Raw genomic sequence first — 14,993 nt, forward strand, 5'->3', positions numbered from 1 at the left:
TTTTTAAATGTAAGGGTTTTCATGAGTCAGGGAAAGAGAATGGAGACATGATCTCAGAAATCTGAAGAGTTCAGTGCAATACTTCTTTGTCCAAACTGTAGGAAAAATGTAGCTGAAAATGGTAATTTTGAAAACACTGCATCAGTTGCACCTGCTTCTGCTACTACCTCTCCCTGAAGAGGTGACTTTTTTTTGAGGAAGAACATGGTCTAGGGGTTACCATCACCTTGCTGGATGCCACTTGTGTGAGGAAGTGATAAATTCACATTCCAAGAAATGACAGCAGAGACTCGACCCTACTGATGCCCAGACAAGCTGATAATGTACATGCACATCAAACAGAACAGTTTGATAACTGCTTAACTAACTGTTCTTAGCCAAGCTGTGTAATAGGAAAACAGAGAAAATTCTTTTATTGTTTTTAAAATATACTTTGGCTTAATCTCTAAAAATGCAAGGAAGGAGGCAAAGTTACATATTTTAATGCATAAGCAGGGAAGAAAGGATGGACCATGCATGCAACATTTCTGCCAAGAAAAAGCTACTATTCTCCAATGTTTCTGGATAGCTGGCTTACAGAAAATGTTTAGTGTGGTATTTCTGGTATGAAATGGTTAGAAACAAGAACCCTACAACTGACTGTTCAGGTTCCTTCAAGGAATAAACCTTTCAATGCATTTCTTTATTCATTGCATTGTATTCAGCTATAATTGGAAGAATTTAATACTACGTTCAGTTCCCCTGTAATGCTTGGTCAGCAACAAAAAACACTTCTGCTTCTTTTCTATCTCTGTCAAGCAGTGTTGTGCGCAGACAAAAGAAGAGCTTGCCAGGTATGAATATTCTGGTAGTCTACCCTTACAGAAATTAAGTTCCTCATAATTACTGCTAAATTTTTAAGATTTGGGAGGCAGCAACTGAAAGAAAACTAATTCCAAGATACGTATCTTTATTGTGTCTTGAGGTCTAATCTAATATTTGAATTTAACAAAGAGATAAAGAAGCAGAACTTTCCCGGTGCTTGAGAAGCGGTAAAATAATGATCCCAGGTAGTGAGTGATCACCCACAACAGTTGTTTAATAGGAAAATGGAAGAAAAGAGACTGCTTTACTAGGCCTCTGCTTCCACAGGTTTTCCCTCATGCTCAGATGAAAAACATAACAAAACAAAAGCAGCTGCGCCTTGTCTGTAAAAACAAATCATCAGTAATTTATGCTAACTCCACATCATTGTATTCTGTGATTGGAAAGAACTGATGGGAAAAACAGCAGCAAATCAAAAAAATTGCTGTTTAAATCTTTTACAGAAATGCTGCACTCAGAAATATGCTCTATTTCAGGAATGTTAAGACTTTGCTCATGAGGCTTCATTAGGCTACCGGGCTACTTAATTTCTGAATAAGAAAAAGAGAGAAACAACCTTTTGTTTGTCTGCACTACCAGCTTACATATGAAGGTCGTGAATAGCATCACTGATTGCAGTAGCTCCCTGAATGCCTGAAAATATAGGTGAGAAAGGGCAGCTCTGAGGCAATGGGCAAGGCACCAGTGCAATGCCTAAATTTTAAAGTTATGCTTTCAAGACTGTATGAGCATGTGATGGGTTAATTTTCATATTGAGCATCTCACAAAGATTGTAAGCCACGTAAAAATACTTTAATGTTTGTGAAAATATTTGAGTCTGAGACTAAAATTGTCCAGCTACAAATAATCAAAAATACTTCAGAAAATCTATACAACAGCTTGCTCTATTTTCTTAATACTGTTTCAACAATTTCTGCCAAATGCTGCTTAAGAAAACCTCTCTCAATTAAATCAGTGTGAAAATGGAATAATATCAACAAATGCAATAAACTAACACCCTCTACTATGCGAGAACAAGGTCCTGAGAATTAATAAAAACTGATCTTCAAAGCAAAAGGATTTTCTTGGGGTGGGGGCAAACTCGACACAGAAGCACAGAAATTATAGAAACAAAGACCTTGAAAGACTTAATACAGAACTACAGCTTTACAGTCATCTTTGATGGCCATCAGCCTGGGCATTTATAATTCCGGTGATCCCCCTCCCACCTGCCTTCTTGAATTTCTCATTTAATTTCCCTTATTGTGGTCTGCACTCAACACCCTCAAAGTGGAGTGGATGTGGCAACTTCCTAATGTCTCTGAGCCTAAACTCAGCAAAGCTAATGGTGCTCACACAAGTTGCTCAACTGGCATCTAGAAGAGTGACACATTTGCTCAGCAGAGTCAGCATAATCTCCCAGTAATCTCCTGAGACTACAGAAGGCATTTTCCAATGAGGTTTCTACAGAGAGGCTACAGAAATGCACTGGTTAAAAACCTCTACAAATCCAACAAGCTTAAGACCTACCTCCAAAAGGAAACTCAACCTAATTTAATTAGAAATTACAACCAGCACTCCCCGATGTATTCCCCTACATAAGAAAATACTTAGGAACTCTCTGTTTTTAAGTAACTGTGCAACTGCAAGCCATGCCAAATTTAAGTAAATTCTGCAATTGCTACCACAGGCTGCAAGTCAGTTTCCTGAAATGCTATCCTGTTTTAACAAGATGTCACTTTATCTGCTTAATATTTTACAATAGACTCAAGCATGCAAGTTGATCATGATCTCAATTTGCTGTTTCATTTTGTTTTCAATTATAACAACATCAGGAGATCTGGCATTTATCCACTGAAATGTGCCTTTCATCAATAAAACATTCTTCAATCACTAAGACACCTGTAACAATTTAAGTCCTTTCAATATCCTAAATCCCAGTTAGGCAAAATATGTTAACACATAGTGACATTCAGAGCACGAGCACCGGCACTGAAGTTAGGTACTTTTATTCAAATACCCTGCTGAACTGGAAGGCCAGCAATGAATATCCTTTCTGATAAATGAAAACAATCTTCCCTGTTCTTTCACCTGATCTCTTTCAAATAAAGACAAGTGCAGAAATAAAGTAGTCTCTCCATCTTCCCCCCTTCTTGGGAGGAAGTTGTGTTTTTTTGAACGAGAAAACAGAAGGGCATTTCTGTTCATTAGTGTAAAAGCTTTTAAAATACCAGAGATGAAGTACTGAAAAGAATGTCAGAAATCACATGTAAACACCCAAGGAAAACATGTAGACTTAGTGTTCAGGAGAACACATTTACAGTGAAATTTGGACAGAATTAGCAGCTACACGGGCTAACAAATACAACTAAAATGTACTCTGGCACTATACTGATTTAGGATGCCTGTCTACCACTGTGAAATTCTAATGTGTATTTGTTCTTATTTCTGCCCATAGGTAAACAAAACACAGGTTAACATGACGGAAATCTTAATCTGATACAGAACCAACAACAAGGCCCACACTTAAACACAGTGATTATTTATTTGGATGGAGCATCATAATTCCACAAATAGTATACACTGCTTTTACTCATATTTTCTTTTTTCTTAAAGTAAAAAAAAATTTGTTCTTATAAACTTAACATGGGCCCTGCACTCATGACACATCCCAATTATCACAGGTCCCTCAGAAACAACACATTATAACATATGCTGCGCTAATTCACCAGGACACCATTGCAGAGTATACTTAGCTGATTACAGCTCCTAGAGGCTTGAAAAGGGCATGTACACCATTCAGCCCAGGGCATGATATTTGACTTCTTGACATGACAGCTAAACAATGAACATTTTATTCTACTTCTCTACGTCAGGGTTGTTTGCAGTTCTTTTGGGTCTGTTCTGCTGCTTTGAGCAGGCCACGGCTCTGTACTGCCAGTAAATCTGTTACAGTAAACAGGTAAGAGTACATAAAAACAGGCTTTTGCCTTTCCACAGTGCAATATTCTATTGCAGTGTAACACACAGTAGCCAAATGAACCCTCTGTGGTTATTACCCACCTAATGCAGTAAAAATATTACTATGACATTTCGTCTGGTCGGCCATCTTAAAGGTTAATTCTGTTTCCTATTTGAGATTTTCCTCTAGGTGAGCCAATATGTGCACTTTCTATTTACTGATTCCAAACAACCCTCGAACTGTTTCATTGCTCACTCTCACTGTTAAGAACATATTGACTGGCTGCCTGCTCTGCTGTTTAATTCATTTATGCTGAGAGTCAGGCATGAAGACAGAATTTTAAATGTGACATTTGCAGGCTCTTGGGTCATTTGAAGCTCTGACAACACCAGGGAGTTCCTGACATACAAACTGGTCCTGATTTCCAATCTTCCATGTTCTGAACACATCAGACATTCTTCCCAGTGGTGCAGATTTCAGCCAGAAGTTTTTTAATCCCTTGTGTTTACATCTCACAGAAAAGACTTGTACACTTTAAAGTTTTAAAATAAAGCTTATGTTTCCTTTAAGGCAGAACCAGCACCGCCTGCAGTGTGCAACTCAAATGCTTAAAAACATCCATGACAAAGGTATTCAGAAAGCTCTACAATAATAATTAATGCTTAAAGGATATTGTAAGCAACTTTGACATTTGGTGGACTTTTATTTGTCCCCGTTGATCTTTAAGCATTCAAAACCAGCTCCATCTGAAACTACAGCTTTATTGAACATGGTCTATCTGCCTTCTTGCTACCCTGACCAACACCAAGTCCCTGTTTTCAGGTTGGAAGTTTTCTTTATCTCAAGGCAGTGAGAATGGACTGCACCATTTTGCTTCCCATGATGAATTTTCATTATCTTCCCTAATTTACAAGTCAATTTTTCAGAGTACACCTGATTACCTGAAAGATATGACACTGTCAAAGTACCATTAAGAAAATGGTAATCCAATCTATTTTTCTTTTTTTGCTGTTGCTGGCTTTTTGGAGTTTTATTGGTTTTTTTCTGACTGCAACAGAGTACATCTTTTTGCTTCCTTTAAAGCATCACCTAGAGGAGAGTTGCTAAGTCTCAACACTCTTGTTCTAAAGTGTATCACAAATTTTATGTAAGTTATTTGGCCATGAGTGTTTTCACAAAATACGCAGGGCCCATTGTGGCTAATAGCAAAAAATGAGAAGACCTGTGAATGCAGACTGGGCTTCTAACCTACCAGCAAGATGGATTGAGAATCACACCTTGAACTTTGAGAAAAAGGCAAGAACAGAGCATAGAATCTTCTGCACAGAAAAGATTTCTTCCTCCTCCTTGCCATAAATTGAGACAAAAAAATATAAGCTATAATAAAAACTGTAGCCTTCTATTCAGTCTCAGCTCGGATGTCCACATCACCCCTCATTTGTTTACCTAATGATCTTTAAGGTTCTTTCCAACCCTAACTATTCTATGTTTTTAAATAAAGTTAGAATAATGTTTCTAAACAGTTAGAAGGGACAATCTAGGCAAAATCACAGTCTCTGGGTTTGTTTTTTTTTTATGCAAAACAGAACCAAACCAAACCAAAGCCATAAAAACAAAACCAAAAAACCCTGTGGAAAGCAGAAAGGATGACACTGCTATAGTAAAAAATAGCAGTAATTCAGAACTGCATTAGGAGGGGAGATTGTTTTCTCTACTCAACTTGTCATGACAATTATTCCACAATAATGACTCTATACTTCGGTGCTTTTTCAGGAATGGGAATATGATTTAGGTCAAGATGCAAATTCAGAGAAATTAATGGATTTTTTTTTTCCTATCAGTAGACAGCAATCTTAACAGCAGCCTCTGAAGTGTTAACTATGTTATACAGCAAACATCTTTTCACTGCCATGTTCAGAATAAGACTTTTACAATCTAGCAGTTGTCAACTGAGCAACAGTATGTTGTTTTTACATACTTACAGCATGAGGACATTGATTCTGTGTGACCTAGAAAAGCAGCTTAAGTATTACAGATGTTTATTCTCAAAAACAAACAAAAAATATTGAAAATAGAAAGACCTACCTGGTGTATTATCTGAGCTACAGGAAGCTGTTCAGCATATTTTAGTGGTTCTGTTGCCAACTCATCCTTTGGAAGCCTGGGCAGAAATGGAAGTTAACGTGGAAGTTAGTACACTATTTACACCAAGCTAAATTACTGAAATTTAAGAGTTTCAGGTACATTACTGTAAAAATTATAGTACCTAGGATAATATTTTGCTTAAGATGAAGAAAAAGTGTATCTTAAGACCTTAATTTCTTACAAAGTTACATGAAAGAAAAAATTCTTAGTAAATAGAAATGTGCGTAACTGTGGAATTTTTCCTGACTGATGCACATTAACCATAGATTTACCAGCAGAAACCTAAGAAAACTTATACATTCAGTATGTTTTAGGTGAACAAAGTGCTGGTGAAAACTGGGTTGAAATCCCCACACTAAAAACCCTTTGTATTTACAGAGCAGATTCAGCACTGTTAACAATACAAGCTCCTTCACTCAATCATACCAACATAATTCAAGTATGACCAACTCAAAAAGAAAGAGGCAATTCTTCACCATTTCCCGTGTTTGCTGCAAGTACACATCAGCATTCAGCTGTAATAGAAGTTCAACATCACAAACATCTGTGCATTTGCCAGCACAGTAGTGTGTACTACTGGTTTCAAAAAAGCCAAAGAACCAGCGTGAACAAGAAGAGTAGAATACTTCACAAAGAAAAAGCATCATATCCCTTTAAACTCCAAATAAACTGTAGTTGCAACTAAAAATTCAGAATCCATAAGCAGTCTCTTAGAAGAATATTTAAATGATAGTAAATTAATATGAAAGCATGATTTAAACCCTTCAAGCATACTGCTTTCATCTACTGAAACTGCACAGCATGTGCTACATTTTCTAAGTGTCATTTGAGGTTTTCATCAGCCATTCCTCAATGTTTCAGAAGAGTTCTGAATATAGGAATTTGAGTAATATGACAGGACATGAAGTACAGAAAAAGATTCCTGCGAAAACAAGGCCTTTCCCTAAAGCTGAAGAATTTCTTTCAGACAAAATCTGTGGCCAAGACATTATTTCCCAGGTTCAAATTACTACCTCATACCCATTCTAGTCTAAAAATGATACACATTTGCTAGGTTAATTTACCTGCAGACCAGCTGCCAGGTAAGAGACAAACTACAGGCTTAGTCAACACTGGGAGTCAACAGGCTGTGGTAAAAGAAAGGACAATAAATGCACATCTCTTCCATTTGTGAATTTGTGTCGTGATTTGCAATGCTGTTAAGCTCCAAATAAAAGCCTAAATACCCAGAAATTTGCAATGAACAGAGTATGAAAGTCTTACTGTATAAGAAATTTAAAAGTGGCAAAAGAAAGAAAGAAATACGGCAATAATTCAAAGATCACAGTGACAGCCCGTCTAGAACCACTTAATGTGCTTAAGAAAAATTAAGAAAGCAAGCTCTGAACTCCTGAAGCTGGTTTAGTGAAAGGGATTTTGGACTATTATGGCAATGATGAATTTGTACTTGCAGCATGAAATACACTGCTGAAGCAAGGATACCAACACAACAGTCAGAACTTACAGTGAGCTCAGCAACTCCACTGCAGTGTGCAGAAGGAACCTTTCCACTCGTTTCCTTTCTACTTTCTGCCATTTGCAGAGTACAGACTAGCAAACATAGCACAGTCAGTGTGAATTTGAGATGACTCCTGTTCTACTGGGAGCCTGACAGCTGACACAAGACCTTGATTTATGGATACCAGCTACATAAACCCATTTCTTAGCCATAGTTGTACATATGTAACCGCTGTACACAGAACAACATATTCATCAATTATCTTGAACACTTATCTCTTACAGTCTTTACAGACTGGAAAGACTGGAAAACCTGCAAATCTGTAAAGACTGCAAATCTGGAAAAAAGAAACCAGTATCTCAAATCCCCAAATTAAATACTTGAAGCTGCAAGTAACAGCTAAAATTACTGTAAACTGAATGTTAGCAGGGAGAAAAAAAAAAAAAAAAAAAAAAAGGCTTGTCTGTTCTATCAAGGACTTTGTACATTTGGCAATGTTTTCTGTCTAGACAGAGTCAGCATTCCCTTGCATATTCAAACACCCTCCTTGCCAAATGCAGGAAAAAAGACCTTTCTTCAAATGTCAAAGGATTAAAAAAGATAGAGAAAATTACCAAGATAATTTTGAGCCTTAGGAAGCTTTACTAGAAAAATAGAGAGGTGAAAATAATATAAACATGTATTTTAAAGTAATTAGATTTAAACTGAAATTAGGCTGATAAGAGCCTTTCAACATCAGAAAGACTTTATTTCTTTCTGATTTGCTTTCTGAAAAAAAACAAATCAAGTCAATTGAACTACACTATATTTTATATATACATTGTAAGATATAAATTACACAGGTGCACATTATAATATATACACATACATGTGTCTACATATATATACCCCCACAATAACATACATAAACACATGCACACACGTAGTTTGGAAGAAAAGCTCTCAACTGTTCTCTCAAAATCTTTGCTTAAATGCCATGAAGTTCTTGTGTATGTATGTACTCAGTGACGTACCAGCTGTCAAATGTACAAAACAGAGTTTTGATTCTTCTCTCCTGCAGATAACCCTCCTCAAGCAGATGTGCATGTATCTCAGTCTTTTATATGAAACTGCATAAATTAAAGCATGGGAGCTCAAAGCTCTTGACAAAAAAAAAAAAGCTTACCAAATTTTACCCAACTATATCCTCTACCTGGAGCAAGTCACTACCTTGAGCTAGCAGGTTTGATAAAGCAGTGTATCAATAATCTTCCCAATTTTCCTATCAAGTGATGATACCTGTGACACAAATTGAGAGGTACCTTCCAGTCCTCAGTTTTCAAGTACTTATTATAGTCCATTTGGAAAATGCTTTGAAGTGCTTCAAAACGTCCAGCATGCTAAATTCTATCTGTGTAACCATGTCAGTTAGTCATAGCACTTTCAGTACTCATTCTAGCAGATACAAGCAGTATAAACTCCTCGGAAGAGAATTATTATTATGAGGCTCCATAGATCCCATTTTCATTTCTCAGAGCAAGCACGAGTTTACTGGTCTAAATATTTGTGTAATAGGTATAAGGCAACTTCCTCTACATGTCTTTTTGCTTCTTTTATTTTGCCAACAAAACCTGTTGTACAGTCATTCCTTCTAATAAAGGTGAAAACTGATCGATGCAACAAGAAATTGCTATCCTATAAGCAGCACAGAGGATAAAACACTGCATATGAAAGGAAGCAACATCAATCCTGAAAGCTCTAGACCAGGAGTAAAGTCAAGATTTGTCAGTGCCAGAAACAGCTTCTGGAGCCTTAAATACCCTACGAGTGGGCACAGAGGTCATATTTTGAATAGTCCTTTCAATAAGAACAGAGACAGCTTACTGCCAGCAAGATAAGCAACATGATGTAGCTCACAACTACATGGCTGAATTCTCTGCCCCAAAGTAAGGGCTACATCCAAAACTGGGTACTCACAGCATATGTTATCCCCATATCTTATGCACATTGTCCAGGAAAGCACTGCCTGGCATGAGCCAAAATAGCATCAGGGACCATGATAACAATTAAACATCATACATACCTGCAAGTCAGTCTGACTATCTAATTTACAAGCACAGAAGCAGGCTCATATTCTGTCTAGACTGGTTAGCTTGGTCAGTTTTGCAAGTGGATCAAAGAAAAGCCACAAAGGCTTTTGTGCACCAAGGATAAAGAAACTTGCCAAAAAAACAATACTTCATTTTACTTGAGCCCTAAGCTTGTAGCACACTAACACTGGGCCTCCATGAATGGCAGGATTACCTGCAAAAGGTAATCCTCTTCTAGAAAGCATAAGGTACACTGAAGGCCATGACAAGAGAGGAGGAAAAAGGTCAACACAGAAGAGGATGTTCTACTTCCTCCTCTCTTGCAGGGTGGAGTAAGAGAACAGGTCAGGAGAAAGATCATCTCCATTACAATCATCCTGACCTTGCCTCTTCCTTTCATACAAGAATGCAAGTAAATTGGTTACTACTCTCCTTCTATAGATCATCTTCATATGCCTGGGGTGCATTCTGTTCTGCTCAAATCCAGCTATGTACAGAAAAAAAGCCCACAAATACAAAACAAAAAATCTCAGTCGATGCAATTTGTGCTCAAATCATGCGAGCAATCTGAGGCTATTAATTTCACAAAATTAGCTGGCCTCACTGTTTAGTTCTTTGATATTTGACACTTGAACCTTTATAAAATTAAGGGCTAATTTGCTGTAATACACATTTCTTTGTATATTTAATCCCCTTCAAAACAATTCTAGTACAAAAACAAAAGTCATTTTTCATGAATTAATTTCCCAGTAAGAAACGGTCCTTTCTGTCTCAATTGAGCATGACAGCAGAATGCTGCCAACAGTGCCAAAGCAAGCTAACACAGCAGAGTATCAGCATATACAGCATCACGCCTGACAGCTGGTAACGCAAAGCATAAGGAGATCCTGATTTTCAGGGAGAAGACTAGAAAGAAATATAAAATCGGAAGAGAAGTGGGAAGCACTAAGAGATAGCAGAAGAGGAGGATCTTGAAAATTCAATTTAAAAGTTATTTTTATACTGCCACTGTGACTGCTCTTAGATGAAGGAAAGTAAGCATGAAGCAAACTGCGGAAAGTGAATCTAAATCCAGTAAAATGTGTCAAGATATTTAGTGAAAAATCTTATTTGTTATTTATATTTGCATGCTTGCTCTTATGGGAAAAATCCTGAGCGCATCAACGTGTGCTAAAGTAAAATAAATCCCTAGCATCAAGAGGTGGCATATTTTGCCACAAGTGCTAACGCAGCCTACAGTCTGCTACACAGAATAGCTGCAGTGGCTTTAGGGCAGAGATATATTTTACCTCATGCAAGTATTACAAAAATACAGGGAAAAAAGAGCAACATGTGATCACTAACTGGCTTGCTCAAGGCAGAAATGGGCTGTTAAGACACTTTGAGAGAGAAAAGTCTAGGTAACAAGACAAGCCATAAAACCTGGTTCTCTGGGTAAATACACACTTTTACTAATTATATAAGGCAACAGGACTAAGGCCAGTATTTCTTACTTCCTATACAGTCTCTACATTTGATGGTTTGGCCAGTTCACACATTCTTTCATGCATATGACCCATGCACAGGTAATACTGCACCTCTTTGAAGCTATTGTTCCTTGATGATAAGTCCTAATATATAATCACCTCCCTTGGAAACCACATGTAATCACTGAAATCAAAGTCAAGAGTGTGGACAGGCTAAAGAAGCGGATATGAGAGACAAAAATGCATTAAGGAAAAAAGTGTTTGAGGATTACCTTCTTTACTTGCTGTAGACGTATACAACTCATACTGCTCCTAAAGCACAGCCTGATTTGTTTAACACATAACCTCTGAATAGTATGAATGAAACACTGAAATGGATTGTCCCACTTCTAGAAGTGGCTTGAAAGCAGAAGCACTGCAATGGATTGGACAGTCAGTATGTGACCAAAGGATGCAAGCAACACAGCACTGGCCTAAATCAGACATCCCAGACAGAAAGATTTAAATTATTAACCAACATCTGTATATAGTGCTGATAGCTTTATTGACTATAAATACAGGAACACACACGCATCTGGCAATAAAAACAGAATACCAGCGCTTTATACACCACATCACAAAAAGTTATTAGGTTTCCTATTAAAGAGAGGCTGAAATGAGCTATGTCAGGTTTGAGTGAATAGTTTTTAAAATTGGCCATTGAAAAATTTATCTACCATATCCATACTATAGAAGATTAAGAATTAGACCTTGGATTCATGCCAGGTACTTGATCTATCTGCTAAATCCTGACTTTACACATGTACACTTATTAAAGAATAGGGTATGTTTAAACAACAGAAGCATTAATACATGGAAAATGCCAGTGCTTGAAAGTGAAATCATGGTTAACTTTGCTCTTCCCCAGAAAGTGTGCTAATCAATCATTTTTTATTATCTTTTTAAGGGAATGCAAGATTTGCTTACAGGCTTGTTTACCACATGGATTCTCACAAAGAGAAGACACAAACACTCAAGAGCATAATCATTCTGGGAAATTCCTCACAACAGCTCCTTCATGGCATCACTTTCTTCAGTTAAGGGGTCAAACCAAGTCTTTTGGTTACTTAAGAAAGCATTCAGTGTACACTTTGTTACTGCAACCTTTGCTTGGGTGACTGTGGGTGTTCCCCTCTAAAAACCTGATATACCTAATAATGCAACCAACTTTATTCACTATCATAGTACTGAGCTTTCATAGGCTGGACAGCTGGCAGCTTACCTTGGGAGACCTTGGAGGACACTAACAGAATGCTAATGCGCATCTTTTGCTGTTCGCTGCTGTGGAGTCTCAAAGTCATGACTTTGAATGGGTAAAAGATTGCTCAAAGACGAGGAGAAGAGGAGCTATGTCTATAGTGCAAATATGCATGCATTTCACATGTACAGCCAAGCACACCAGGATTCTCTGGTCCGCCAATACTGTGACCTCCACTTCATGATGGTTGCAGAATCTAATGCAGCAAGTGGTGCACTATGAAAGATAGCTTGAAAAGAAGACTGCACAAAAATGAACATAATAAGGAGGTAAAGTAAAAAATACAAATTCAAGGCAAAAATTAAAAACAATGTTAGACACAATCAGATTTATGATTATCTGAAAAAGCAAGCTACTGACTTACACTGAAAAGAAAAAATATTTTATTCCTATCTGATGGCCTTTACAGAGAGATACTGCTACAGAATAAAGCAGCAAAGTATCTTATGATTTAGAAAATACGTTCTGTAATCTGCTCACTTCTTTTCAAATAAATGTGAAAGATTTTGAACCAAACTAGTTGTACAGACTTATTCCTGGAGTTTAAAAAAAAAAAATACCTTCAGTCTCTTAATGCACAGTGATTTCTGCTGGACCTGATCACAAACAGGCCTGCTGGTGTTCCCAGAATCTGCCAGACACATTGAGTTATAATCTGTTGTTCATAAACTGTATAAAACTAGAGGGTAACAAATGTTTCCTCTGCCTTTCAGTGATCCACAAGTAATTTCTTAGCTAAAGAATTTTGCGTGATTAACCTTTGTCAAGCCGCATATTTTTAACCATCCCAAGATCCTAAAAAGAGGTGATAGAAATTTTAACATAGGGTGACCAATATTGTGTCTTTGCTCTTCTCTAGCAATGACTTTTGTCAAAATATGTGTAGCTGCTGAAGGGACTCTCTGTTCTTCCTGCTTCTATTTTTATACTCAGGCAAGACACAGGAAAAGAATTAAGAAGAACACTAGCTTAAGTAAGCAGAACTGACTTTGTTACTACTGGAAAACACATGACCTGTAGGGCTTCATTTTGTTATCTCAAATATTCCACATTTTAGGTAAATTAGAAAAATCTCTTTTGAATTAATTTAAACTTCAACATGATGATGCTGCTGAAGCACAAAATGCTAATCAAAAAATGGAGATAAAAAGACTAGCTAAGTCTCCCCTCTATCACTGAAAATCACAGTTTAAGTCCACAGCTAAAAGTAGGTACTCATTGCTCATTGTTAATTTATTCCCATAGGTTTGAGGCAAAAAAAAAAAAGGAACAAGTGTCTCCATCAAAATTCCCAAACTCGGGGCATGTTCAGCATGGGGCAAGGTCAGCAACATCAGAGAAGCCTCTACAAATGGTCCATCCAAACCAGTCAGAAACAAACATTGCCACCTAGACTGAAAGAGCAAATGTTCAATCTAGTCTGAAGTGGCTATGTGCTCTATCTAGTAACTGGCTGCAAATTTCCTCCTTGGACCCTATTCTTCCTAATTGCATGGGAAATGTTTAAAAGAGTAGTTAAAAACCCCACAGGTTATTATTGCTTTATGACTAGTAGTTTGGAAACCTGTGATTGAATTTCACAGAAAGACCAAACCCTCCCCTGCCATCATATCACACATGCAGTTTAAATAGTACTACCAGTACCTGTTAAAATTATATTTTTAGATGGGTAAAGCAAGCTTGTTCATTTTTCATAACTGAAAGTTTATCAGCAGTGCCTAATCTTTATGTAGACCAATTCAACACCACCTGCCAGTGCACAAAAAGCCAGAGAAAACAGCAGGAAGATGTTTTTAAAACAAAGAATTAACATGAAAATGTGCCAGAATAGCACCTTTATTCAGTGGCCACACACAGTCTTTATACAGCAAAGTTCATAGTTTGTTTAATACCACCGTTCCTTCCTGCATATGTTCAAATTAAACAATGTACTTGCATTTGTTTACACTGTTACACTTTTCAACAAGCACCTTCTAAAAACCCCGGAATACACACATTTTAAGTTCCAATATTTCTACACCTACTCGATATATTTCTGTTTTTTCAGTTCATGAGTCATGTAATGTACCATCCGGCTATAATTTCTCATGAGACTGTATAGTTCAGTGTAAGAATCTAAGTAGCAGTGACAATGCCTGTTCTCTACCCAACACTGTCTTCAGACCTTCTATCTTAACCTCCCCATTTCAAGCTTCTTACTTCACTTTTTTGCCCCTTACTCCAGTTAATCAATGTAGCTCACTACACAGAAATAAAGAAGTGCTGTCTCTAAAAGGCTTTCAGAGATCATCCAGGTCAACCTCTCAACACTAGATCAGGTCAGCAATGGCTTTGTCTAGCTGACTCTTCAAAACCTCCACAATCTCCCGGTGCAACATGCTTTAGTGCTACTTTACCCTCTTTGCAAAACCACTTCTAATGTACAACCTGAACACCTCAAGCCACAACCTATAGCCAATGCCCTTGTCACCAAGAGTTTACCTTAACCATCTCCATGATAAACAGTTGCAGCCTACATTTCCTCTCTTTTCAAGGCTAAGCAAGCCCAGATCTCTCAACCACCTCTCACAGGTTGTGTGCCTAGGCTCTGACCATCTTAGAAACCCTTCTCTTCTATCTCAGCATCTTTCTTGAAGAGGAAGACCAAAGCCAGACTCTATTTCAGGTGGAGCTTCACCAGCAGCAAAGAGAAATCATAGCAATATTGCTCAAT

The 14,993-nt window shown here is 37.4% G+C and overlaps 1 protein-coding gene across 5 annotated transcripts in view; it reads right to left on the reverse strand.

Moving 5' to 3' along the window:
* PIGK (phosphatidylinositol glycan anchor biosynthesis class K) overlaps positions 1-14,993 on the reverse strand; it is a 95,480-nt gene that overhangs the window by 39,933 nt on the left and 40,554 nt on the right. For 4 of the 5 annotated variants that reach the window (XM_065673604.1, XM_065673607.1, XM_065673603.1 and 1 more), the window contains exon 10: positions 5,891-5,966. In XM_065673604.1, the coding sequence (XP_065529676.1) occupies positions 5,891-5,966 (76 nt within the window). Of the gene's footprint in view, positions 1-3,687; positions 3,790-5,890; positions 5,967-14,993 lie in introns of those variants that run through there. The other variant, XM_065673605.1, reaches the window with a different exon arrangement.

Source organism: Lathamus discolor, chromosome 3, assembly GCF_037157495.1.
Source record: "Lathamus discolor isolate bLatDis1 chromosome 3, bLatDis1.hap1, whole genome shotgun sequence".
Taxonomy (NCBI): domain Eukaryota; kingdom Metazoa; phylum Chordata; class Aves; order Psittaciformes; family Psittacidae; genus Lathamus; species Lathamus discolor.